The sequence below is a fragment of the Gavia stellata genome, chromosome 6, assembly GCF_030936135.1.
Source record: "Gavia stellata isolate bGavSte3 chromosome 6, bGavSte3.hap2, whole genome shotgun sequence".
Classification (NCBI taxonomy): domain Eukaryota; kingdom Metazoa; phylum Chordata; class Aves; order Gaviiformes; family Gaviidae; genus Gavia; species Gavia stellata.
The window spans coordinates 15448710-15474875 of NC_082599.1; the positions used below are offsets into that span (position 1 = coordinate 15448710).

Sequence of the window (26166 nt, forward strand, 5' to 3'; positions counted from 1 at the left end):
AGGATACTCTCTAATTTGTCTAGCAGAAGCAAAGAAAAATAATTACTTGGGTTTTACAGGGCTCGAAGGTATAGGTGGAATATTACGGTGCATTTGAGTACATTTCTAACATTGTTACACTGCACGCAATAGCAGTCATTTAGCTGTATCTTCTGCCAAGGTTGACTTTGTTAAAAAGAAGAGAATTTAGACCACATTATAAGTTATGATTGAGAATACCAAAGTGTCATATCATTCTTATATTAATCAAAACTTCTAGAGATACAAATTGAGCTGCCCTGAGCTGGAAAGATTAAGCAGTTGTTACAATTTCCTATACGATATACTCACAGCTCAGTTGAGAAGACTTATAGGTTTACCTTTTGTTCAAAATAGGGCTTGGCATTGCTTCACTGGTTTTAATGGTTATTTTTCATTGCTCTCTTTCCTGGTCAAGAAGACTAGCTGGTTTTGCTTCTCTCTTAATCAAGTCTTCTGCTTTTATTTTGACAAGTGCAGACATGCTGTTAGAGATTTAAGCAACTTTGAAAGATGTGTAATGGGTTAGAGTTCAATGTACTGCTGTTAGCTGCTCCTTATTGCTGGAGGTGACAAAGGAGAAGATAACTAAGGAAGTAGAAGGAAGTTTTTAATGCTAACCCCCATCTTCCTGCATTAGTGGATTAATTTTCAGGGCTTAACTTGGCAAGCTTTGCTTATATCGATGAGCACTAATGCAGCTAGGTCTGTGAGGGTACCACAATGTCAAGTTGGAAGGAATACCAATGCAGTATATGGAAGGGGCATGCTTTTAAATGATTTTTTCCAATACTTGTCATCTGTGTTTGCTTTAACATCTTGGAAATGGTCTCTATTTCTGCTGCTGGCCAGGTACAGAAGTGATGGTGAGCCATAAATAGATGTGGATGGTGGAGGAGAAGGGTGGGTTTTGAGAAGCTGGAGGAAGAGGGAAGGTTGCGGTGCACCTGGCAGCCATGGGGGCCAGGTGATTTTTGGTGTAAATGGCATTCTGGAACTGTAACTGAGATTGAGGGAGAAGTTTGAAAATGAGGAGACTCACTGGTAACGTGAGGATTCAGGGCAAGGAGAGGAGTTAGGGTTTTTCTGTTATGAGTTCCCTTCACTGCTCAGAGAGTGAGAGTGGGATTCTGGTTTCTTCTGGTTAAACTGGGGCTAGCCTCAAGCCTAGACCAGACATGAGCTTAATTATTCATTTGAAAAAGAGGATTATTGCGGATTTGTGAGGAGGAACCGTAACTGTGATAACCTCTGAATAAAACATGGATGCAAATTGAAATAGCAGGAGAAGTACAATGTGGAGTTGGTAGTACTCAGCATTAGTTCGGTCTTTATTTTCTTGGTGAGGTCTCCAGCCTGCTATGGTGCCAATTGCATTTCATCTTAAACCTGGTAATACCCTGCAGCACAGTCAGACAGTAGGAGTACAGTCATCGTAAACCTAAAGTTACCATAGGGTCAATTTTTTAAAAAAAGTCTTTATCTTTAGAAGTTATGAATACATTTGAAAACAAAACAAATAATCCTTGAGATGACTATTTTTAGGAGTTTGATTTTAAGGTGTTTTCCCTCCTTCACCCTAACGTGGAGTGCTGCATTGCAGTTCCTGCTCTGGATTAGCAGCAATCAGAACCCTGAATTCAAAGAGATTGACAGATCTGTTTTATTTAACCTTATAAAATAATGATGATTATAGTAGTTGAATTTATATAGTGATTGGTCTCAAAGGTTCAGACAAATGCTAGGCATGTTTAGAAATGAGTGACTACATGCTTACAGCAGTACCACAAGAAGGTATTGAAATTACACTGCTTCAAAAAGATTGGCCGGTTTGGAAAAGTAATAGCTAAATATTGTTGCTAAAAATTGTTCCCCAGAGATGAAAATAAGGCCTGTTTTGGTTAAAATATCTTGAGAAGTATTTAACAGATAAATTAACATGCTACTATGGTTATTTCCACATTGCTTTTGCAGATGCTAGCTGGAAACCAATTTTTCTTGGTGGGTTTGACCCAGGCGCACATGCGTGTGCGTGCACAGGCGTATGTTAAACAGAGATACTGTTCCACAGGTGTCTGATCCTTACGGGTGAGATGGCGGAGCGGGGGTGTCCTCCGGCCTCATGTCAGCATAGTTAGGCAACGTAGAAGGCTTTTTATATGAGCTATAACATGCACAAATGTGTAGAGAACAAGGGAATGGAATATAGTTAGAGCCTTGGGAGCGCTCTCACAGGGCACCATGGAAACTCCTGAACCTTTCAGTCCCCAGCTCACTATTAGCAGGAGTTCCCTGCAACACAATCAGTAGAAATGCTCCGTGTATCTGTTCTGAGTCCTAGGACCCAGTGTTGATCTGTAGGTGTTTTTCAGCATGTTACTTTGTCACTCTCTATTTGTGCCATATACTGGCTTGATCCCACAGACATGGGTGACACATTGCTTCTCCTCTAAACTGGGCAGGGAATTACTGTGTAGGCAGCAGGCGGTGCCCAAGCAACCTGCTGCTCTTGTGTGCTGCAGTGCTGCAGTGCAGGGAGCATGGGGGGTCTGCTCCCACATGCAACCTGCTTATAGCAACTGCACAGGAGGCAGGGAGAGCTCGTGAGTGCCCCTGTGCATGGCTGACTGGGTGGCAGGGAAGAATAAGGCATCTGGGATGCTAAAACTCTAAATCCTGTCAGAAACGTAAGATATCATAGCCAACTTAAATAGAGATAAACTTTCCTGTGATTCATATAACTTATGCATTCCTTCCACGTGGTTCAGCAAAGCTATTTATATTGCAAAGTCCTACTCACCAAGCCTTGACTTTGAAGCTCTCAGAGGAATAATACAGTCACCAGAACAGAGAGTGGCATTTCATATTTTTTAACAACTTCATAGTTTACAGAGTGTTGGAAATGTGAGGCACTGTATATAATGTTTTTGCAACTCTCTCTGTATATTAACCATTGTTTAGAATTCACATACTACCAGATTAATTGACTATGACCACTGGAGAGCATATATCAAAACTGGTTGTTTCCATCTTTCATGGCACTTGATATTAATGGCCCCCAAATGGAAATCTTATTTCCAGTACATTTCTGAAATAAATTAGGCTCTTTATCTCATGTTGGATGTCAGTAGGGTAGACAACTGTATTTCTACCCTCCTAAATCTTCCTTTGAAACATTTTGCCAGACTCGCAATTTTTTTGTGCTTAATCAATAGATCAATCATACACATGTCAGTCTACAACATATATGTCTGTATATACAGACATACACATGTGGATGGTTATTCCAATCTAAATCTAGTACTGAAATTGAAGAGCTGTCATGGTGGCTGAAAAAACCCAATGAACACGTAAATCCATGCAATGCTGTAATGATGGGTGGAGGTAAGAGATAAGCTCTTGGAGGAAACAGAAAGCACTTCTCTCTTTCATCAAGTTCATTCATGGTTCAATTGTTGAGCTGCAATCCAAAGATGTTCTTCATTTCTTCAGCATTGATGCCCTAATTCTGGTGTCCCCGCATAGAAGATTGTGCACCATTATACCCAGTGCATTTCACTACACGTTCATGAGCTCTGGACTTGATTACTGTAATTCACATCTGTCACCTGGACTTAGTACTAATAGTTACAAATTGTAATCAAGAAACTGTTTTATTGCATTATTTGTTGTATTTAAATGCAGGTTATGGAGTAAGCTCTGTGTTATAGAAAAATAATCTGAAAAGGGCACATTTTTCTTACTTTACTTGTGGATTTAGCACACTTGGAGTTTGTGGCAGTACTTGGATAGATGTCTAGGATTTTCCTACAGAGGAATAAATCCCACGTAAAAGTTTTATTTTGCAGTTTGGGCAGGACAGTGTTATTCAGTGCTCACAGCATGGACACGAGGGCGTTGAGTGGAGTGACATTGTATCTCTAAATATATTTTTCTCAAATATTTAATTTTTTTCCCCCTAGCAAACAGAACATAATTGTGCACAGCATAAACATTCAGTAGTCATGGTGTAGAAGTGTTAGTCTTTCATAGCCAAATACAAGGCTTTTTTTCTTCATTTATTAATTCTCAAAGTTGGTTGCCATGTGCATTCTAGTGGCAGCACAAAGTAACTTTTCTTTTTTTGTGGGTGCTTGACTTGACGCTAATAGCAGAATCCAGGTGTTGGCTGGGTGCTCAGGAGCCTGGACCTGCCCTTTGGTGGTGGCACCTCCTAGTGGTTAGAGGACTGTCTGCTATGAAGAAATGTCACTGAAGTCATTCGTTTTGACAATGAATGAGCAATGCTTTCAGTGCAACGTTTTTGGAATAGGCCTCCAGGAGCCATGTGAAATGCAGCCAGGACCCCTGGACCTGGGGCTGTTGGTTGACTGCCATCTGAATATGAGCCAGCAGTGTGCCCAGGTGGCCAAGAAGGCCAACGGCATCCTGGCCTGTATCAGAAATAGTGTGGCCAGCAGGACCAGGGAGGTGATCGTGCCCCTGTACTCGGTGCTGGTGAGGCCGCACCTCGAATCCTGTGTTCAGTTTTGGGCCCCTCACTACAAGAAGGATATTGAGGTGCTGCAGCATGTCCAGAGAAGGGCAACGAAGCTGGTGAGGGGTCTGGAGCACAAGTCTTCTGAGGAGCGGCTGAGGGAGCTGGGGTTGTTCAGCCTGGAGAAGAGGAGGCTGAGGGGAGACCTCATCGCTCTCTATAACTACCTGAAAGGAGGTTGTAGAGAGGGGGATACTGGTCTTTTCTCCCAAGTGGCAAGTGGTAGGACAGAGGAAACAGCCTCAAGTTGTGCCAGGGAAGGTTTACATTGCATATTAGGAAAAATTTCTTCATTGAAAGGGTTGTCAGACATTGGAACAGGCTGCCCAGGGAGGTGGTTGAGTCACCATCCCTGAAGGAATTTAAGACGTGTAGATGTAGCACTTAGGGACATGGTTTAGTGGTGGACTTGGCAGTGTTAGGTTAATGGTTGGACTTGATGATCTGTAAAGACCTTTAAAGGTCTTTTCCAACCTAAATGATTCTATGATTCTATGCACAGTCCTGCACCCAGGAAGGAGGAGCCCCTTACAGTGACACGGGCTGGGGCTGGAGCTGCCCTGGGGCTGGGGGCAGTGAGCTGGCAGGAGCCAGCCCTGCACCCTGGCATCAGACAGCGTCCTGCACTGGGTCAGCAGGGCACAGCCAGGAGGTGGAGGAAGGGATCATCCCCCTCTGCTCAGCATGGGTCGGTCCACATCCGGTTCTGGGATGTCCTGAGGTCCCTTCCAACCTGAATTATTCCATGATGTTAGGTTATTGGGGCATATGGAGATGATGTGCTGTTTAATATGTATTGGAAATATGCAGCACATAGCAAAGTTGATTTAAATTAATTAGTGATATGATTTCTCGTGGATTAGTATAGATTGCTTCTAGGTAAAGTGGATGAGTTAAAAAAAAAAAAAATCGAGACTTCCATGATGCATAGATGTAACTCATTACTAAGAAGAACTTACATAGCCTAAGACACAGTATTTTGTCTAGAGAAGTGTAGGGTAGGAAAACAGGAAGGATAGCTCTAGAGTACATCTCAGAATACTTTCCTTACAGATTTAGGAAATCACCATTTCTTTTCAGAAGAGCAAGAGATTCATATATATATATATATATATATTTGAAAGTATATGCAAACTACATAGTGGATAACAGCCAAAGTAAATTTACCATTTTTAATACCAGCTTTTTGCTGTTTAGAGAAAGATCCAGGAGTTCCTTGATGCTTTTTTTGTACTCCAATAGGAATGCGGCACACCTCCATACGTAGTAGTGTTCCAGTGGTTTATTGACCATATTATTTCAATTCAGTGGGTTTTAGGAGACATTTAGTTGCTGAAGTGGATGACTAATTGGCTCATTTTTTTGGTGTCAGACTTCTATGCGGAGGACTGAAACTGATAGTGTAATGTGATCAATTTTTAAGTAAATCACTGTTATTGTTGAAAGTGGACATGCAGGATGCATCCAAAACCTAACATTACTTTGCTTTTTACTTTGTAAACAACCTTTCCAACATTTGAGTGCCTCAGGAAGAATGATATTCGCCAGATGTTCAGATTTTGACTTGGATGGATTTCTGGTAAGTTAAAGCCCTTTTAGTGAGGCTGGGAGAGCATTGGTGAGTGTAAAAGTGGAACAAGATGCTTCAGTGATCACCCTTGCATGTTTTTCTCTTTCTCATAACTGGTTCGTATCTGGGGTCAGTATATACCCTTTTGGCTGAAGACGTTGTATATACGCTTATATGTTTGAAAACATTGAATCCCTGACCAAACCCTTTTCTAAAGGCATGATTTGTAACCTTCCTGGTTGCGTGTCCCTATTTCTTGGTAATACAAAATACCAAGAAATTAACTTTAGCATGATACGACTCCAGTCCAAAAGCAGTTTTACAGGTTAAGAAACAAAAAGATGAAAGGCACAAGGCATCTTTCCTGCTGTACAGCATTCAGCTATTTTCTGTAGTCCTCTGTAGCCCTGTTTTTCTTGACTCCATGAGGCACAGGGCAAGGTAGAATAAACGTGCTGTAAAACTGGTATGAGGGGAGTGATTGCAGATGGAGTGCGGTCAGAAATGGAAACAGTAACTGTCCTTTCAAGTCATCACCTGGTAACTTAATAGTTGTTACAAGTATCAGTTGCTTTCTGAGGTCTCCTGGGCTACTTTCATTAATGTTAAGTATTCTGCCGGCTTGTGCCTTTGCAGAGATGGTGAACGTACTTTATTGCCAGCTGTCAGTAGTGCAGTATCAACGTACGTAAGAGAGTGCGATCGTCTTTGAAGCTGTTTTTCCCCCCGCCTTGCTGCTGTTATGTGTGTTACACAGCAGGTCTTTGTGCCTGATGTTCGAGGAGGCAGGCGATGGGAAGGAGATGCAATTCAAACCCAGGGACTCCTCCTTGATGGGCTGTGGAACATAACTGGAATCCAGCTGACATTGCCAGCATTCGTGGCTTCCCTTTGGCACCTGACTGCTTGTTTTGACGGTTCCTCCTGCAGCACAGAGCTAGACAGGGAAATGAATGAATTCACTGGCAAATTTTCAGATATATTAGTTTTTTATTAACCATTATTTTCCTTTCAGCCTGTGTTAACATGCCTAAGTGCCATATGCTGCTGAACAGACAAGTCCGGTACACACCCCAGCCGGATGATTTAGTTGGTTTTGATCTGTGTGTACTCTTTTGCCACAAAGGCTTTATCTGTTCTCAGAATACTCAAAACAGTGAAGGTAGCCACACACATGGCCATGTAATCTTAAATTTCAGATGATTTTAAGCAGAAACTAAAAATATATACTTACTTTCCCTTTATCTCCTCATTTATAAATGAGAAGTTATATTGACACACATCTGCTTCTGCGCTTTCACTCATTTTGGTGGCGAGTCCATTTTCCTTTCAGTGTAACTCTCAAATACCTGTGCATGACTGTCCAGTTAACAGTGTTTTTTAAAAATCATTGAAGGATCTGCATACTGAAAAAAGATCTTAAAGCAAAAAGCTATAAATGATATCTAAATTTAAATAATTTCAGTTTTAGAAAGATGATCTCTGATAGGCACAGGGAGCCTCAGTGAGCTCAGCTTGGAAAAGCCAATCTGTTTCCCCAGGTACTGTTCCATGATAAGAATTACTCTTCCTATTTTAGCCTGAATGAATTAGAAAATATAGGGGGGTGCATGGGGAGAAAAATCTGATTTACTTGATTTCAAGGTGTGTAACAAATTGTAGTGGCAACTACAGTTGGTCTGCACCCAGCTGAAAGCTGCAGTTGGGAAACCTGAGTTGTTACTGTCAAAGGTAAGAAGTACAAACACCTCTCAGGGAGCGCTTGCTGTCCTTGCCCAGCAGTACTCTCGGGGTGGGCTTCAAACCAAACACAAGAAATGCCCCCCCCATCCCACCCCCAACTGCCTAATTGTAGCCATGTACTTAAAATAGCCTTTTTGATGCTTCAGGACATCCTTCTGGTGGGCAGGTGAGATTAAGTCACAGCAGCGGGCATAATTTGTAAACACTAAGCATTGTAAGGCGGGCTTTTTAGGAGCCTGATTTTCTGCTTTGTCTTAAATAGATAGCTACTTCTGACTAAGAAGTTTGTGGTGTTCTCTTTGTGTACAACATGGACAAAATATTTCAAAGCATAATCTTACTTATTGTAACTTTCTATGTTAGACACTTCTATACATTTTTGGAAGGGATACATTTACAAAACCCAAGACACCTATTTGGAACTACAGGAATAAGAAATCTTCCCATGCCATTTAATAAGAACACATTGCAGTTTCCATTCCTGTTTCTAGATATTGTTTTCCACATATGGTCCTTGTTTCCATTATGTGGGAACATAAAATTGTTAGCTACAGAATATTGAATGATATTACTTAAACAAATGGTTTTCTCAGTTTTTCCTTTGTGCTTTTTAGAAGTCATGTTGTATGGCATAAACAGAATATGAATGTCTACATTCTTACTGCCTTTGTAATGTGCTCTTGTTTCCACTCTCAGTGCTGGTGTTCACTTAGCAAATATTTATCTTCCATTATAGAGGACTTTGGAGCAGAAAATGTAGTGCTCGTGAGTTTAAATTATAAGTACCTTTATAATCATAGTCAAATAGAATAGTTAAACGGGTGTACACAGGAAACAGGAGATCTGACTTGCTTAGACTTGAGCTGAGTGATGCAATATTTAAATGAAGATATTATAAATCAGGTTTAGCATTACTTCTATCCTTGTATTCAATGAAGTGAACTTGCTAGTTCTTCTGCATGAACTGGTGACAAAGGCACCTATACAGCTTTTACAAAATAATTGCACATTGCTAATTTGCATAGTGGTGGAGCAGTGTAGCTAATGAGTTTTCTATCAAAGTGTGTTTTTATATCTCTAAATGCATTGCAGATTTGGAGAGTGCAGTACCCTTTTACACAATTGTAACAGTCAGAGGATATAAATGTGGCTTTGTTTTGTTCACAAAATGTGAAAATCTATACAAATTCAAATTTTGAAACAACAGCAAAGCATCCAATTGTGGATGTTTTCTTAAACCAGAACAGCTCTGAAGCAGGTTTCTTGAAAAGCTTCTGAGTAAGCTCATGTAAGCACCCTCTTGCATGTGCCCTGAGCAGGCCATCTCTCTGTGGGTTAGTACTGGAGCAAGTTCCTCATTTGTGAGATCTCACTTGAGAGTCCTGTGCTGGCATTGGGAGAGGGTGACCCTGAAGGTGTTTCGGGTGTCCTGAAGGAGCGATTGGACCAGTTTACCCTGCAGATGAAGTTGTGTAAACTCCAATAAACTCTGGTAATTGCCGATTTCCACTTCATGACTCAGTAACTGGTCTAAGCCAAAACAGTATTTTTGACTGCTTCAGAAAATGCTCAAAGACTGTATTCCTGCTATTGCATAGGGAATTATGAATATCTGTTTACCGTCTGTGATGGAGAAATACAACTTGACCAAGTTGTGAATACAGATACCCTTGTAACATCGATGTAGTAGTACTTGCAGTCAAATCAGTGTTAAGTTTGGTCCAGTTTCTTTTGTATTTAGCAAACAGTGCATATGAGCTGACTCTTATACAACATAGGTTCATTGTAAACAGAACACAGAATAGGAATTTAAATGTGAACATTTATGCAGTTTGAGTGTTTCCATGTCATTTGGTTGGTTAATACATAGAATTAGTTTTAAAATTTGGAACCATAAATAGCTGTGGATTTTTGTAACTCTGTAAAATCACTAGCTTCAATGTTTTTGTTGGAGGTTTTTTTGTTGTTGTTGTGGTTTTGGGTTCGTTCCCCGCCCCCCCCCCCCCCCCCCGCCTTAGTATGATATAACTAATCTCTACAAAATGTGAGTACTCCTCTCCCCTCTTTTCCCCTCCCAAGCCTCCCCCACCAAATCTTTGATTTATGTGAAACCTTTAGTAGATTAAAAGGGCCTCAAGAGAAGGACTGCTCTGTGAAGTTTGGAGAGGACTTTCATGAAAAGTTTCATTGTTATTTCATATTTACTTACCAAATCCTGCCAGAGTAAATTCTTGCCAAACTAGTTTTATATATTTCTTGTCTGGTCTTGCTAACATATTGTTTTGTATCAGGACCTTGTCTGACAGGAAAAGCGACCAGAACAGTTCAGGCTATAGCACAACAAATAGGTGATGCAGGAAACATGAAGTCTGTCTAAAACTTCTTAAGCAATATTGAGAAACTTTTAAAGGAACTCATTAGGAAAAGTGATGCAGCTTATATATCAAAGCTATTTTTAATGTAGATTGTACATACTGAAATAGCACAACAGTGCTTTAGAAGTAGGCGTTTCTACTATTGATTCTGTAATCATGCGTGCTTTCTTACATTTGCCTTGGAGGTGGGAAGTACTTGTGGTGGGGAGGAAAAAAACCAAGGATACGGGACTATAGAAGTTGTAGTTTCAGTCTGGGTGCTGTTTGTGTTGATGGATGTAGTCAAGTCACTGAGCCAGTACTGCAATTATCTGTTTTTAATGTTACCATTCTTCAGTAAGAAGATTAAGTGATGCAAACAAAAATGGTGAAGTGTGTCACACATGAGGGATCAGATTCTGGTAAAGCCCTAACTAGTTTTTCTATTTCTGATTTTGCAGTGAAGCCTGGCTTATGGTTCAATTCTGACTCGGCTTTGAGATGGAGTAATTAGCAGAGGAAACCTGAATCAAGCCCTTTAGGAGTGCAAGAGAATTCCTAGCTCATCAGTTTGGTTGTGTCTTCAAAGCCTAGGTCTTCCCAGCTGTGTTTCAGTCTGTGGTGTAGGTACGAGAGGCAGAGGAGATTTTTGCAATGGGCTGGAGGATGAGGAATGATCCTCTTTCCTTTTAGTTTGAGAGCAGAATTTACAAAGGCATCTCTTCAGTGGACTTCCCTTTAGAACTTGTTTGTTAAGGAACTTTGCAGGATTTCTGGTTTACACAGGAGGCTTTTTCCAGCCCTGTCTATAAGTGTTAGTGGAGTATTCAAAACTAACAAAAAGTTTATCCTAGTATTTGCATTATGCACCTTTTTACAGAGTAAATTTCTGCAATATGTAGCTATGTGTGTGCCTCTGTATGTATGCCAGTGTGAATAACATAGTACTATTTTTAATTATTCCTGAATTTTTACTTAAAAAAATATGGATGCTGAATTATCTCCTATAATGTGCTACAACAGTAAGTGCCGTTTGGGGAAAAGCCATATACTAGGAAGATCAGTTAATTGTATAATAACTACTTGCTTAGAAGAAATGTGAGGTAATGATATTTAATACTCTAGAGAAATTAGAGAAAAAAAATCTGTAATTTCTGAAATGATTAGTGTAATGACTGTAAAATGTAATTCTGAAATCTGACCATCATCTTATGATGATGATTTACAACAGTATTTAAGGTGGTTGTACTTATACAATGAAATAAGTTTCATGGTTACCAAATTTCTCCAAAATCTTTGACCTATGCCTGTATATCACATGCAAATAAACAGAGTTCTATGATACTAAAAACAAAAGGGATATCCCTTGATGTTCTTTCATGCAGCATGCTGTGCAAGATTTCATGCAGCATGTCCTCTCAAGATTTAAAAACACATTTAGAGGAATTCTGGTGGTCCCATTTCTTGTCCTGTTCCATCCTTTAAGAAATCAAATTATTTTCAAGTTATTTAAGGGTGGAGGGGGTTTTTTTGGTGGGGGTTTTAGCTTTTTTTTTTTTTAGTTTGTTTTGAGTGGGGTTTTTTTGTTTGGTTTTGGGGTCTTTTTTTTTTTTTTTTTTTTGACTTCTAGACACTGATACCTGAAAAGACTTGGATGCTAATTGCTATTTTTAGGAAGTAAGGCACTTTGCAAGATGTTGCAAGTTCGAAGGTCCTCAAATTAGTCACTTTCTGCAGTCATGCCTGCTCAGTGAAAAGTAAGGAAGCTCTCTTACTGCTAGACACTTAACAACAGCCCGGGGCATTGGCACTGTTATGGGGGAGTATTTGAGAAGCAAGAAAAGATTCTGTATCATGTTCAGGTTGTGTGTCTATAGTACAACTTTCCCCTGTTAGAAAACAAACCTTTTAAGACTAGTGCATTGAATACTAAACAGCACTCAGGTCATGTAGCAATACGTAGAAGACGATTCATGGACACAACCTTATTCTATCAGTTATGGTTTCCTTTTATATCAAAAGTAATAAAGAAGACTATAAAGCCAGTCTTCCCAGTTACTGCTGGACACATGTTTACATGCAAAACCACACACACACATATATATGCATATATATACACATATATGCATGTGTCCGTATGTATGTGTGTGTATATGTATCTTTTTAAAATTAAAATGTGGAAACTGTTCTTCGTATGAGATTTAAATATCCCGTCTACCAACTCTACCAAAGCACAGGTAGAAAGCCCTTTGATGTAATTTAAATATTGGTTTGTACCCTTCATAGCTGTCCTGTAAAAAAATCCACACTTCACAGCTGTCCTGTAACATTTTGCGCCTGTTGACCACTCTCTGAGATACTTTTATTTTGAAGATGATGTATTTTCCTTTTATATAGTGCATATATTCAGTAACATTGGGAATGCTGTGCCCCTACGTGCCAGTGATGGGACTGTGACTGCAGAGCTGATGAAAGTGAGAAAATTATGTCTCTCATCTAGGGCGATTTAAAAAAAGAACTTTGGCTTTACATCTCAATTTACATTTATTTACAGGAATATGACCTAAATGGATGTTTTAATGTTGAGCTTTTGTAGGACTGTGATGTTAACTATACGGTGGAATAACCTTTGTCTGTTGGTATGTGATATCTGATACTATGTTCTTTTCCGTTTTTGCAGGATCCAAACTACTGGATACAAGTACATCGACTGGAGCATGGGGATGGTGGGATCTTAGATCTCGATGACATTCTTTGTGATGTAGCCGATGACAAAGACCGTGTAAGTACAAATAGCTACGAAACACCTCAGCGTGCCCTGTGGCTTGGCACATCAGTGTTCTCTGCTTCTTGCGTATGTCCAAAAGTGGGAGTCGATACAAAGGTTTTATTTTTTTTTTTTTAATGTAGTTTGCTTGACAGATGTGAGAAGTCTGTTACTGTTACATTTTTCAAAAAGTACAGGAAATCTTTTATTGAAATCATGGGTTTTCCATCCTTTTTGGTTCTTTAAAAGTTCATGTAAGAAATGGAGGCTGCAAGAATAAAAAAAAACTCAGAAAGTGGAGCAATAATGCAAAAAATTTGAATCAGTAAGTTAAGATTTTAGCTTCATGTTACCAGTTGAATATGTGAAAAATGCATGCTGTTTTTAAACTGCGGAGGGTTGGTGGATTGTTTTTCAAAAATCTTCTTGGGAGGAATTGCTGGTTACACAGAACTTGAGAAAATAATTATATACTGCTTGGTCTTGAGTGCTTTTACTCTTTTTTTTAAGTAGAGATTTAGATCTCAGTCAGCTAAGAGGTTTTTGGTTATTGGCTGTTTGTTTGAAGTTATAGATATTTGTGTCTTTGAATTACATGTTCAAAAAGGGTAAGGTACGAAACACTGTGGCAAACTGTAAAGTCGTATGTAAATACGCCACTTTTCTCTGCAAAGCTGCCTGTGTTTGCTGAAGCTCTTGAAAGTGTCAGAGCCTGATACAGACTTCAGTCTGGAAAAGTGTCTCAGGACCCTGCTCACTTCACAGACAGGATCCTTAATTGCCTCTGTTGGAAGCAACAGGCACTCTGAAGGCTCCTTGAAAACTATCCAAATGATGACTCTTAGGCTAATTTTTCAGAAATAAATACTTTGCCTGCAGTTATTTCTTGTGACAAAATGTAATTGACATGGTTATTTCAACTGGGACTTTATAAAGAAAAATTACGTGAGGAGTCTTGGGACATGGAGACTCCTCACTGTCTGAAATGTTGGGATTACTCAAGCTGTATAGAGTAACAGTGCTGAGTTTTCAGGAATTTCTTCCATAAAAATAGTGCCCAGCTAAGATTTCACAAAAAGCTAATTAAAACCTCCAGTTAGTTATCTCATAGTGAAGTACTCAGCTGCATGATCAGTTTAGCTTTTGCTTACAGGCCTCAAGGACGCTGGTGCAAGTTGTCACTATATATATAAACACATATATATGTATGCGTGTGTGTGTATATATATATTTTTTTAAAATTTATTTGTATCATGCGCTTCTTAGCTCCTCACGTGCTCCTCCCTTCAGAATGAGAAGTCTGAATTCTGGTGCCTTCAAGACCTCATTCTTTGGCTGTTACCTTGCCTTGCCGCCTTCAAGTGGGGTAATTCCTCACAGTGAAACTCTGTGGGTGTTTTTATGTGCGTGACTAATAGATGAAAAACTCTGACTGCAACTGAAACAGGCAAAGTCATTATTACAATATTGTTTTTGTGTATAGATGGACAAGATACCTAGCAATTAGTAGTATTTATTTCTGTGTTTGCCAACCTTGTATCCTCTGATTCTGTGAATCTGGCACGTCTCTACTAATAGCACTTACCAGTTAAATTTCCTTTTTTTTAAAGGACCTTGTAGCACTGAGTAGGAAGGTGCAATATAAACATGTACTGTGCCATACTGCTTTATATCCTTGAATTAATCATTCTCACTTGACATTTACATTTGATTCTTTTCAAGCATTTCAGTCATTAGTCATTGTTTTTCAGTTTCCCATCTTTTATTTTACAGCTGACCTTCCTGGTTCCCTTTAGTTTTGGATTGTTAGCTTTGCATTTGATGCTTCCTCCTTAGCAAGTGTATCAACTAGTTCTGTGTTAGCAGAACCTGATACAGGTCTCATTAATGCAAGGTTCTGAATATGTCCCCAGTTAGTGATATTTTATATATATATACACTTAAGCATATCTTGTTAAAAAGCATTTAAACAGATGATGTCTAAACATTTAATTAGATTATTACTGAGGCCTGTAGGATTAGTTATGCTCAAAATTAAACACTAGCCTGTATCTTTTTTTTTTTTTTAATTGGGACAAAAATATCTAGCATATTGCAAAACTGAACACTTAATATTGTGTTCATTTTCACAAGGAAGTTCTTTACATTCTTGAAGACAAGTTTGTTGTGCATTCACTAGCTATCATCTGTACTTTTGAAAATCAGTTTGCTCTTATCATGGTTCTTTAGGTGTAAGGATCATTCCCACAGTGATAAATGTAATTTTTGTCTTTTTTATGTTGCTTTTATGCCATAATTGTTTGTACAGTGTCATATAAGCACAATACAGAATGCGAAGCAGCTAAGGACCAGCTTGTCCTGGTGAATTTATTGCTCTGTATAGTCAACTATGTTAGTAAAACAAAACTAAGTAATGTGAAGAATATATTTACTCCTATTCCACTGTCTCCATGGAGAAAATGTTCTATCCTATAACAAATACAAAGATCCTTAGAGACAGCAGCTGTTCTGAATGGAATAAGAGAAGTATCTTTGTGATGGTGTCCTTCACATTAAAATGCAGTGTGATAGGGTGACTTTATTTAGCTTCTTCGGTCCCTATATTTTGGTATTCTCTTGTCACTAAAACAGAAGGGATGATTAAGGGTTTACCACTTCCTCTCTGGAATAATTTGTGATGTTCAATGTTGTTCCCCCTTAAAAAAAGGAGAAAAACGTGAAACAAACTATGTGGAAAAATTGATTTTGCTAAGCTGTTTGATACTTTCTGAAACAGCTTTTCTTAAGCCCTTTAATATAGTTCACTGAGAAAGTGCATAATGCATTCTAACTTTGCTGGCATGCGGCTTCGACATTCGTAGTGCACAATATCACTACGCATGAAGTTGCTGATGAAAACTTGGTTAATGCAGTTAATGGTAGTAGCAGTATTAAAACAAACATTAATAAATGCTCATTTGCATAATATTTTTCTAGGAAAACTTTTTTGTGATTGATTGATCGAAGTGCAAATTTTGTCCAAGTTTTATTATGGAAAGATAGTTTTCAATGGAAATATATCAATGGTTTTTATATTAACCTGTCTCTCTCTCTGTAAGCATGAATACAAATGGGTTGTCTTGTCTCTGTTGTTTTTGGAAAATATTTGGCTACAAGAAACAAGAATCCGTTTTCAACTAGCAGCATCCATTCCAGTCCTAACTATGAGCATGTTTAGTACTGTGTTTGAGGAAACTCCTTGAAAAGCTTGGGCAGATGAATAGCCAATATCTCTTTTCCAGAAATAAAGCAGACATAACTCCCTTTAACTTGCTTTTAGTCAACTGTATAACCTATTTTCATTATTTTAAAAATGCGGGTTTCTTGTGCATTTAGTGATTAGAACAATATTTTAAAGATAGGTTAACAGGCTGTTTTGTTTGGATTTCTGTTACTTATAAAAGTAGCCCTTCATTTGAAGGCTCTCAAAAAACATATGTCAACTTGACAAGTTTCCAGCTTGATGATAACATACTCGATGACCTCAGTTCAGTTCTTAGTAGGCAAACATTGTCAACAACAAAAAACCCCCCACCAACGGAACAAAAAAAAACCCCAGCCATCCTTAACCATGGTTTCTCCTGGCAGGCTGAGGCACATAGACACTTCAGTGATCCTCATACTTTGGGTGTAATATGAAAGTACTTATTCAGGGATCTCATAGGCCCTTGTTTATCCATGGAAAAAAATATTCAGGAAATTGTTGTGTAATCTCCCATTTTTAAAGTACGTGTATGAATATAACTTGCTCCCAGTTGAATTCTCGCTGAAGTAGTCACTTGTATTTTACACTATTTAAAAAAATTATTTCATGTGCAATTATATGTAATTTTTTCCTGCATAGTAATGCTCAGGCTGAGGCTCAATGAAAAGTTTTGGAGATCAAAATGTCTATGTGTAGCTACATTTCTGAAAAATTAGAGGCTTTCCTTCCCAAGAGAACACCAAGGATCTCCCATTAACAGCCAGTGGGGCAAATAGAGCTAGTTTGAAATAATGTAGGGGATGAACCTAATGGGAATTATTCATAAATTCATTTGCCCAAATGTATTAGGTTTTTGGTAGCTTGGAAATAGCAACCTCTAAATGTAAAAGCATCAGCATCTTATAATTTCCTTCATCACTGTCCTAATAAATTCAACACTCTAGTTCTCAAGAATAACCACTGTATTTTGGTGTATGCTTAGAGTTACAGCCTGGGTTTTGTTCTCTAAACTTAAGGAATGGGTTTTCTTTGCTTGACTTACCATTTTCAAATATTCAGTCAGCTCTTCATGCTGCATAATTCATACTTACACCCACTGAGTGCAGAGGTAAAAACCAGAGGAATATGGTTTGGTAGTTTCATGCTTACCACAGAGTTTGTGTGTGTGGTGTTAGTATCCCGCCCGGGTCACTGTAAGATTGAGGTGATGTTGGTGCTTACTGCTGGTTAGACATACTTTGAATCTCCTAGAAAGACGCACAAGAAGTACTGTTTTGAGTGGAATACTGTTGGTGAGAATAGGATGGAGATTAATTTCATAAATCTGTGCTGAAAAGGAGTTTGTAAACATTCATGATCTAGAGTTAACTATGTTAAGTAACCAAATTACTGCTGAAATTCAGTGAGATTAATTGCACTCCATTTACATCCACGTTTAGAGACCTACAGAGACTCTATTAATATTATTATGAATTTAATGCCCACTTGCTTCTAGTGTGATGGGAGAAAGTCTTTGAGCAGCTTCTTCACATCATATGAAGGCATATTAGGAGCTTTTCCCAGCGTAGTGGAAAGGAAATGAACTTCTGGTTTTTGTGTTAAACATATGGTCAATTCTAAATAATACTGTTGTTTTGTTTACTTCCTCTTGGAAAGCACTGTTGAGTTACGGAGGCATGTGATACACAAAATGTGGGTTTGGAAAGGATGACAGTGTTTTGTTTGTAGCAAATGTTAACTTGAAACCAACACAAAAATAAGTCTATTTTGAGCAAATGCATTATGATGTTAAGGTTAAAGGCTAGCTAGGGACTGGAGAGCTGTGATTACAGTATCCCACTGCTATTGAATTTTGTTCTGTCACTCTTATTTTTAGGGGCAGTTATGCAAGACCCCAGTTCTATAGTAAATTCTGGGTAGACCAGGGACAACATGATGCTGGTAGAAAGAATGAGATTCTGGTAACCCTGTGTCTGTTCATTCTCTCCGAAATGTTAAAGAGCTTCTGAACTTGATGAAAGTTGCACAGATAAACTTGTGTTATCTTTAGATTTCCATCAGCACATAATCAGAATACTCAAAGTAGTAGTGTTTGTTCTAAATTTGGGTGTCTCTCTGCCTCATTTAAGCAAACTTACAGCTGAATTTACATTTGAATTCTCTTTGACTTTGCAACTTACGAATTTAACCCTAAAACCATGAACAGAGAAGAACAACTTTTTGTTGTACTTCTAAGGTTTGTTTCTGCCATTAACAGATTAAAACCCTGGCATGAATGAAAGAACGTGTCTAGGCCCAGTGCAACAAATCTGACAGCAAAACCTAAAAATGCAAAAAAATAACTCAAAAATATGATTCTTAGTATTTACAATACCATGATTGGTATGCCCTTCTTCCTTTTTCCTCAAAACTTTTCCATCAAATTAAATTTCAACTACTGCCATGATTATCTCTGCCACAGTGTGCAGCTTCTCTCTTCTTGTTCTGTGACTGCCTTCCCTGTATCCCAGGAAAACAGGATGACCTTGAAACAATTTGTTGTTAATCATAAGTGACTTGGCAAAACACATTTTGAGCATAAGGCATTCTTTTCTTATAACAGCTTAAAATAACTACTTGAGCCACTGAGCTTGGGAAAGTATTGATACTGGGAAAGTAACCATTCGTATAATAATTCCATGATTATTTTATGTTAAAACAATTCAAAAACTTCAGTTTAACAATGAGCTCTTGATGTCATCTAGTATTCTGCAGTGTTTTTTATTTTAATTACATTTTTAGAGATTGACAATTTGATATTAACCGAAGTTCTGACAAATTGGTAAAAACAGAATGTCTCTGTTTTAATCAGGTTTTCTTGCATTGACACTATTGACTCATTATTACTGGGATGGCCACGTGATTTTTGGGTCCATCTTGCTGATGCATTTAAAGTAGAAAATGTTTTTACGTAGTCTTTATTCCCAGCTGCTATTTAATGAAGACATATTTGGAAATAACCTACTCCAAACATAAATATTATCATCAAAGAATGGAATTAAAATGCTTGTAGTATTTTTAATAAACTAAGTTTTAACTTCACAATGTTTATGGATGAGACTAAAACCCATGGAAGTGAGGAAATACTGGGCATAATATGTTAATATTGAAACGTGCATTTTCCAATTGCTAAGAGGTATTAGATGTAACTAAATGTTGTCTTCCATCTTTAGCTCTTAGTTTTTCATCTCTTTCAGCACTGTTCTCCAAATTATTAATCTCACCATCATTTACTTTTTCTAGCTCTGTGAAGACAGCATTTCCGGTCATGATTTGGTGTTTATTTTTGGGATAAACTGCAATATCCCCATTCCTTTCCTGTATTACTGAAGTAGCTGTATCAATGCACTAAGAATTCCCACGTAGGAGAGGAGTGACATTTGTAAATTTGTAAATTAGTTTCTATGGAAATCTGAAGAGCTGCAGGTAAATCTGACTTCTGAAAATTGATTAATTTGGTAACACATGTTCTCTGAGAAATAGCAGGCCCATGCATGAATATGATATACTGGGGAAGACGACAACAGTGTTGTGAAGAAAGTCATGCCTCATAAACCTGCATGTATTCTCAGCAGAAAGACAGACCTGAGCACCAGTGACAGGGTTAGTACAGTCAAAACCCCTACAAACTTACCATGGGATAAGAGGAAGGGTCTTACGGATACGTAACTGATTGGAAGATGGAAAATAGAGCATGTACTGTTCAATATATTTGCAATTGTTCTGAAAAAAGGGAAGGGGGATTTGAATACTTGAGTGACAAATTCCATTCTTGTGTGTGAAACCAAATGTTGATGGTAAATGCTGGTTATGAAGGGTTGCAGAAGCATCCTGTGATACAGAGGGAGTAGACAATAACATGGTGGATGAAATATCATTTTGGCAAATCTGATGTGCTTTCAGAGAGAGACTCCTTTAACTGAATGCACAAAAGAATGAGTTCTGAGCTAGCTATTACATTTGTGATAGACCTCTGGAAACATCAGCTTACACTGCAAGGGTACAGCTCTGTGAGGCATAATAAGATCTAGAGAAGGCTTACAGCAGCTTGCCCTTGTGTCTGCCTCTTCCCCATGTTGTCATCCCCATCCTGCTGCTTACCTCATGCAGGCTCTGGTACTCTGGACCCTGTCTCTTAGCAGATTTATACACTAAAATGGCAGAAGATGACTCCTTGCAAAAATAACAATATTTTTCTGCTATTTCATGAACATCATCAGTTCACCAACGATGAACTGATCTGGCAAGCTCAGGAGGAAAGGCAGAGGATTTCACTGCTGGAAGTGGTTGAGGTGTTGAAGGAAGAGGTAAGAAGAGGGAGGGTGGGAGCATGAGTTGGGCTGAGACCTTCTCTTTCAGTTCAGCAAGGCTGTCGGTGACGGTGGAGCTGCCAGAGTGGTCCCTGTGCCAAAGCAAGGGGTAGAGAAGGGAGTGGGTGATGGGATCTTGCTGCTGTACATGCTGGTGGTGAGCCCTCTGTTTCCTCCAGCCGTAAACCAAGCAACCAAAAAAGATTTTGTAGAAATAGCAAAAGCACAGAGCAAATGCCAACATTGATTATAGATTAAAAGCTTCTCTACCAGCAGTGTCTAAATGGACCAGGACTCTCAGACTTGAAAAGAGGATAGAAGTAGTAAACTGTAGATGACTAAAATCAGAGGTGACATTGAGGAATCCTTCTTTGTCTTTTTCAGTGCAAGATCTGGGGGCATCAAATGAAACTAAAGTTTTCATTAGCAAAGCAAATACTACCTTTTGTTTTCAGATTTGATTTTTTGAGTGCTGCAGATTCTTGTACTTAGGGGAGTTGTGAATAAATATAATCCAGACCTTTTTCTGTATCTTCAAAGATTTTAACAATCTCTGTCCTTTTCCGTTTCCTTCATAATTTACTTTGTCTCGTTTGGAAATCCTTTCATTATCTCTGATCATTCTTGTTACATTTCTTGCACTTATTTTATGTCTAATGTGGTTTTTATTGAAGTGAAATGATCAGGATTGTACCTGGTATTTGATACAAGGTCAGATACTTTTTAATGGATTTTTAAAGTTTATTTGTGCCTTTGTCAGTCTTAATTGCTAATATTTATTTTTGTGCAAATAAGCATGATTAGAGTATGTCGTAAGAGTAGATATCTGCAAAAGGCTTTCAAACCTTCCTTGACCTTAATTTTTATCATGTATCAGAATACCTGTGATTTTTATCAAATGCTGCAGATGCTTCAAGAAGTTTTGGAGGACATATTTTTCTCTTGAGACATCATGGTTGAAAAGCATACATAATGCTGAATTATCTGCTTATTTTCACTCTTCAAACAGATGATGCTCGTAAATCATGGGAACTGGTAATTTAAGTAGGGTCTTAATTTGTGAGAAAGAGTCTCTTTAAACTTTGGTGAAAACCACAGTGAGTGTTGAAATGGTGATGGTCTCTCAGCGTCTAATGTTAGTAACACTGAAGGTCAATATGTGGCTATGGATGATGACTGCTACAGTATTATAAATGCATCACAATTAAGAGATACTTTGTGCCAAAAATATTTTATAATGGATTTTTTCTATGTCCTGTAATAGTTACAGATTCACTGCTTAGATGTAGTTGCAAGTAATATGAGGCAGTGCTTTCTAATTCTTCACAGTGTAAATCTCCACAAAAATCTGCAGTGAATCTAGAATTAGGCCATTATGGCTAATAAATGCATGATATTCTGATAGCTTTTCATTAATTTTAGCAATATCAGTTTGTCCTGAAGGTATATTATTCATCCTACAACAAAGGAAGAAATTGCAGAAAGGGTTGGTTATGGGAATTCATTAACACTACCCTCTTATGCCTTGATACCGGCAGGTCTTAAAAGAAACGCTGCTCCAACCTCACATATAATTTCCTAACAGAGGTGGTGAGACTCGTACACTAGAGGACTGACCCATATTAAAGCTTAATTATAGTAATGGATAATCCTGCAAGTATAAATTATTCACAGTTGTTTTGTATGTGAAGTAGTGTCATGAATAAATTAAGGAAAAGTTTCTGGAAAAGACCCTGGATAATGGCATAAGTTTGTCAAAAGATAGTTTTTCTCCTTCTCTTTTAATACAAATTTAAATCTGACAGCATTAGGTTTGCAGGCACATTCCCATACACACAGCTTTGTGCTTTGGATATGTTTTGCTTAATGGAAATCAATAGCAGCAAGTCTTGGGGCTCTACACCCTTGTAGTGTTCCTTGACTAATGCGTTATGCAAGGGAAACATTCCTACCTAAACACAGTCCTGGTACAGAAGTTGCAATCTCAGCTGTCTGGTAAGATTCCCACACTGTCACTAGGATGAGAATTCATTAGCGTTACCCTCTTATTCGTTGATACCAACAGGTCTTAAGAGAGTGCTGTAACTTCACGGTTATTTCCCAGGAAGGATGGTAATATTCATACATAGGCTTGGACTTTATTTTCCAGTTGGCTTAGTAGATAAAGTACCTCATTAAGTTTGTAGCATGAATAGTCTTCCTGACAAAGAGAGAAAAGGGAATATTTGAATTAGGTTAAAACAGGGCCCCTAATGAATGGGGCAGCTACCTCATCCTAAAGGTTCCTTCAGCAAGTGCCTTGGATCCAAAGAGAAGAAAATAATGCTGTCTTTTTTGGGGAGCTTTCACCGGTCTGGCTTCTCAGATACCTTCCTAGCAGTAGCCCAGAAAGGAAGGAGTTAAGAAGATGCTTTGAACCCAAAGTCTTCTGCTTCATCCCCACACCCTGTTGGTGTACTTCCACACCCTGTTGGTGTGCAGGGAACTACCTTCCGTTCACCTTTAGCGTGCTCAGCAGGATAGTCACTACATTTTTCAGATTAGCATCACTGCTGAAGCCTGTTTAAGTTTATACAGCAAGAAGGAGTTCAGCCTGCTCTTCGGTGCCATACAGCATTGCGGGACCATCGGCTTTTTTCATTTGTACAACCTGTTGGAAGAACTGAAATTGTTCTTGGATGGGCTCCGTTCCTTGTAGATTGCTCCACTTCCTACAGGATTGAAGACTGTTCCCTGTAAGCTTGGTGGAAGCTTGATGGTATTGAGTTTTAATTTTCCTGGGACACTGTTTGCTTGAAGGTAGCCATACTTTGGTGGATGAAATGGCAGACACACCTAAGAGGAAAATTACAAAGAAGTCATCGTCTTTTTCATACGATCGCCGGAGAGATTCAGTGAAAGTTAGGAGACAGTCCAAGTCTCTTAGCTTTAAGTCAGCTACCCTGGGTGCTCAAAAAAGGCAGACACAGAAAAAGCAGGTTTGTATTTGCGTATTTCTCAAAAAAATATCCTTACTTCCTAAATTCTTAAAAAGATTGTAAAACTTGCCGTGTTAATACGAAGCGGAAAACAATTTCTGCTGATTTGCAATCTGTGTGTGAGTACGTGTGGGTATACATACGAGCTTGTGTGCAAGTAAAGCTGGATTTTTTTGCTATAATATTTCTTAAGAGCTAGCTAAACTTGTGTTAATTTTATTGCAAGAAAAGTCTGCATGTTCTTTGCTTTTAAGACCTGATTTATGATTTCTGTTTTGTCTCAAGGAGTTGCTCCTATAGTGTAATACGTGCCCTGCAAGCTGTTGGTAGTGTGTTGTCTGTTGTGCTGAAAAACATGATGGGTACTGAAACTTTTGGAATTATTATTGAGATTACAAGTGCTTCACTGCTCTTCATTATTATTATTATTTTTTAATGTTGAAATGTACCAGACTGAGAGCTTTAGGGAGTGAAATATTTTACTTATTCCAGAACAGGTAATGCAAGTCAGCAGCAGCACCTGTTCTGGTGGGACCAGTTCTTAGGGTTAGAGGGCAGCTTAATGTCTTGGCAGTGCTGCACTGCCATAGTAAAAGACTTTCATACACAGGTCTTTATCTTTTATAGTTGGGATCTAATTAAATGAAATCTGTCCAAAGAGAAAATGTAGTGTGTGCTGTAGTAAATGGAATATAAACAAGTGAGTCAGTTCATGAAATGTCTTTGTATACTGATCTCCAATTTAATCTAATATGAAAGGAGCACAGGATCACTGTTAGCCATCTCTCGCTCTGCATTTGTGTGCATAGGGTGCCTTTTTGAAGGATTTACAGGAAATTTCCAGGGAATTTTTAATTAGCTGTGTAGAATATACAGTATTTTAAGACTTTGCAAATAGTGCTTCCACAAATGCTTTAAAATAAACTAGATTTTCATTTAGCAGTGTAAGTGAATTTATCATGTGTGAGTAGTTTTCAGGCCTTGACCACCACATCTGCTCCTAAATTTTGAGGGCAGCATATCAATTCAGATTTAAGAGAGTTTAAATTATTGTGTCCAGTGTAAATGTTGGTAGTAGCTTAAAAACACAATGAATTTGATGTGTGTAGGTTCATATTAGTTGTTCTTGAAAGCTTAAAATGTCTATTTCAATAGCAAGATATTGACTAGTAGAATACTAGGATATTCCAGCTTTAGTGTGCTTCTTTAGTGTTAATTATAGTCATAGCTGAAGCCCCTTTGTTTGAATCAAAGTTCCAGAAGTTTTAAATGAGGAAATATTTGAAGAAATCAGGAACACCTTCAAAAGGGCACCAAGGTCTGACTATTCTTTCCCCCCTCTATTATCAGATGTAATTTGAGAAGTAAAAATCATAAATCTAAATTTTACAGAGATGTAAAATACCAAATGACATCTGTGAGCATTCATGTTCATTGGATCTTTTGGGGAAATGGAAAGTCTACTCAAATTAATGTAATAATTTCATTTGTAGGTGCAAATCAGTGAGTACCCCTGTATTTCAATTTTCCCAGACCTTAAGGTTCTTGAGGCCTCTCATCTTTTGGATAGCTGCCATGGTTACTGTGTGACCTCTAGTGGTTAGTGAAAAATATGCTCAATTACTGAATTCAAGCAGATGCTTGAGAAAGTCCTGAATGTGTATTCTTGTTGGTTTAATTATTTAATCCTCTAAATTCTATTTTTATTGAAAAGAAAAAAATTTCATCTGCTTCAACTTAATCTTTTATGGTGTCACTTCCAGAAAAAGTGTTTTGCTAAAATCATTATTCACATGGATGTGTGTCTGAATTGCAGTACTCACAGATGCAGAATTATAGGAGTAGTTTTAAGAAACTTTTACTACTTTGGCTTGGTTACAATGTGTTAGTGGGTGAAACAGCTGAAATGAAGCACTCTAGACAAAGCCCTGTTTTGATCAACTTGTGTATTGGATAGAGCTGAAGAGGGCTTTTCTGCCTCAAGAATGTATTTTTTTTCCCCTCTAAATGCTCCAGTTAACTGTAAAAAAATGCTAATTTTCCCTTCAAGCTTGGTCTTGTTTCAATCTTTAGATCATTATAATTAAGTGAGACAAAACCAACCTTACCTCCTCCCTCTTACCCCCCTTCCCCCCCCCACCCCCCCGCAACGGCAACTACTGCTATGTGCATTGGAAATGCTGTTGAACAGAAAACATGACTGCTTTTGTTACTGTTGAACTCTTGAAATACTGAAGAAAATTACGGGTTTGAAGTTACCAGAATCTGATCAGGTTTTAACCAGCCAGACCTAACTCTGCTCAGTACAGTGTAACTTCTGTGATTATGCAGGCTCGTTCCAGGCCTGAGTTATTGAGTGAGCAGTAGTTCAGTTACTGCAGCAGGAGAAATATTACTTGAAAATTCATTTTTCGTTGTTTGAGTCTCTTTCTCCTTTTTTCTTTCTTTTTTTTTTTAAAAAACATTTTTCTAATGGATGTAACATTTGACATCTGAGAATATTTAAAACTGCTTTGGTCTTTGCTGCTTTAGGAGACAATAGTAGACTTTGCTGTTCACAATATATGTGGTTTTACTTGGGTAGTTCCCTAGAGGAACAATACTCT

At 38.3% G+C, this 26166-nt stretch overlaps 1 protein-coding gene across 8 annotated transcripts in view; it reads left to right on the forward strand.

Annotated features, from left to right (window-relative positions):
• The window catches only part of PARD3 (par-3 family cell polarity regulator), a 458445-nt gene that overhangs the window by 38341 nt on the left and 393938 nt on the right, over positions 1-26166 (forward strand). For all 8 annotated transcript variants that reach the window (XM_059818399.1, XM_059818402.1, XM_059818398.1 and 5 more), the window contains exon 2: positions 12903-13004. In XM_059818399.1, coding sequence (XP_059674382.1) covers positions 12903-13004 — 102 coding nt within the window. The remainder of the gene's footprint in view (positions 1-12902; positions 13005-26166) is intronic.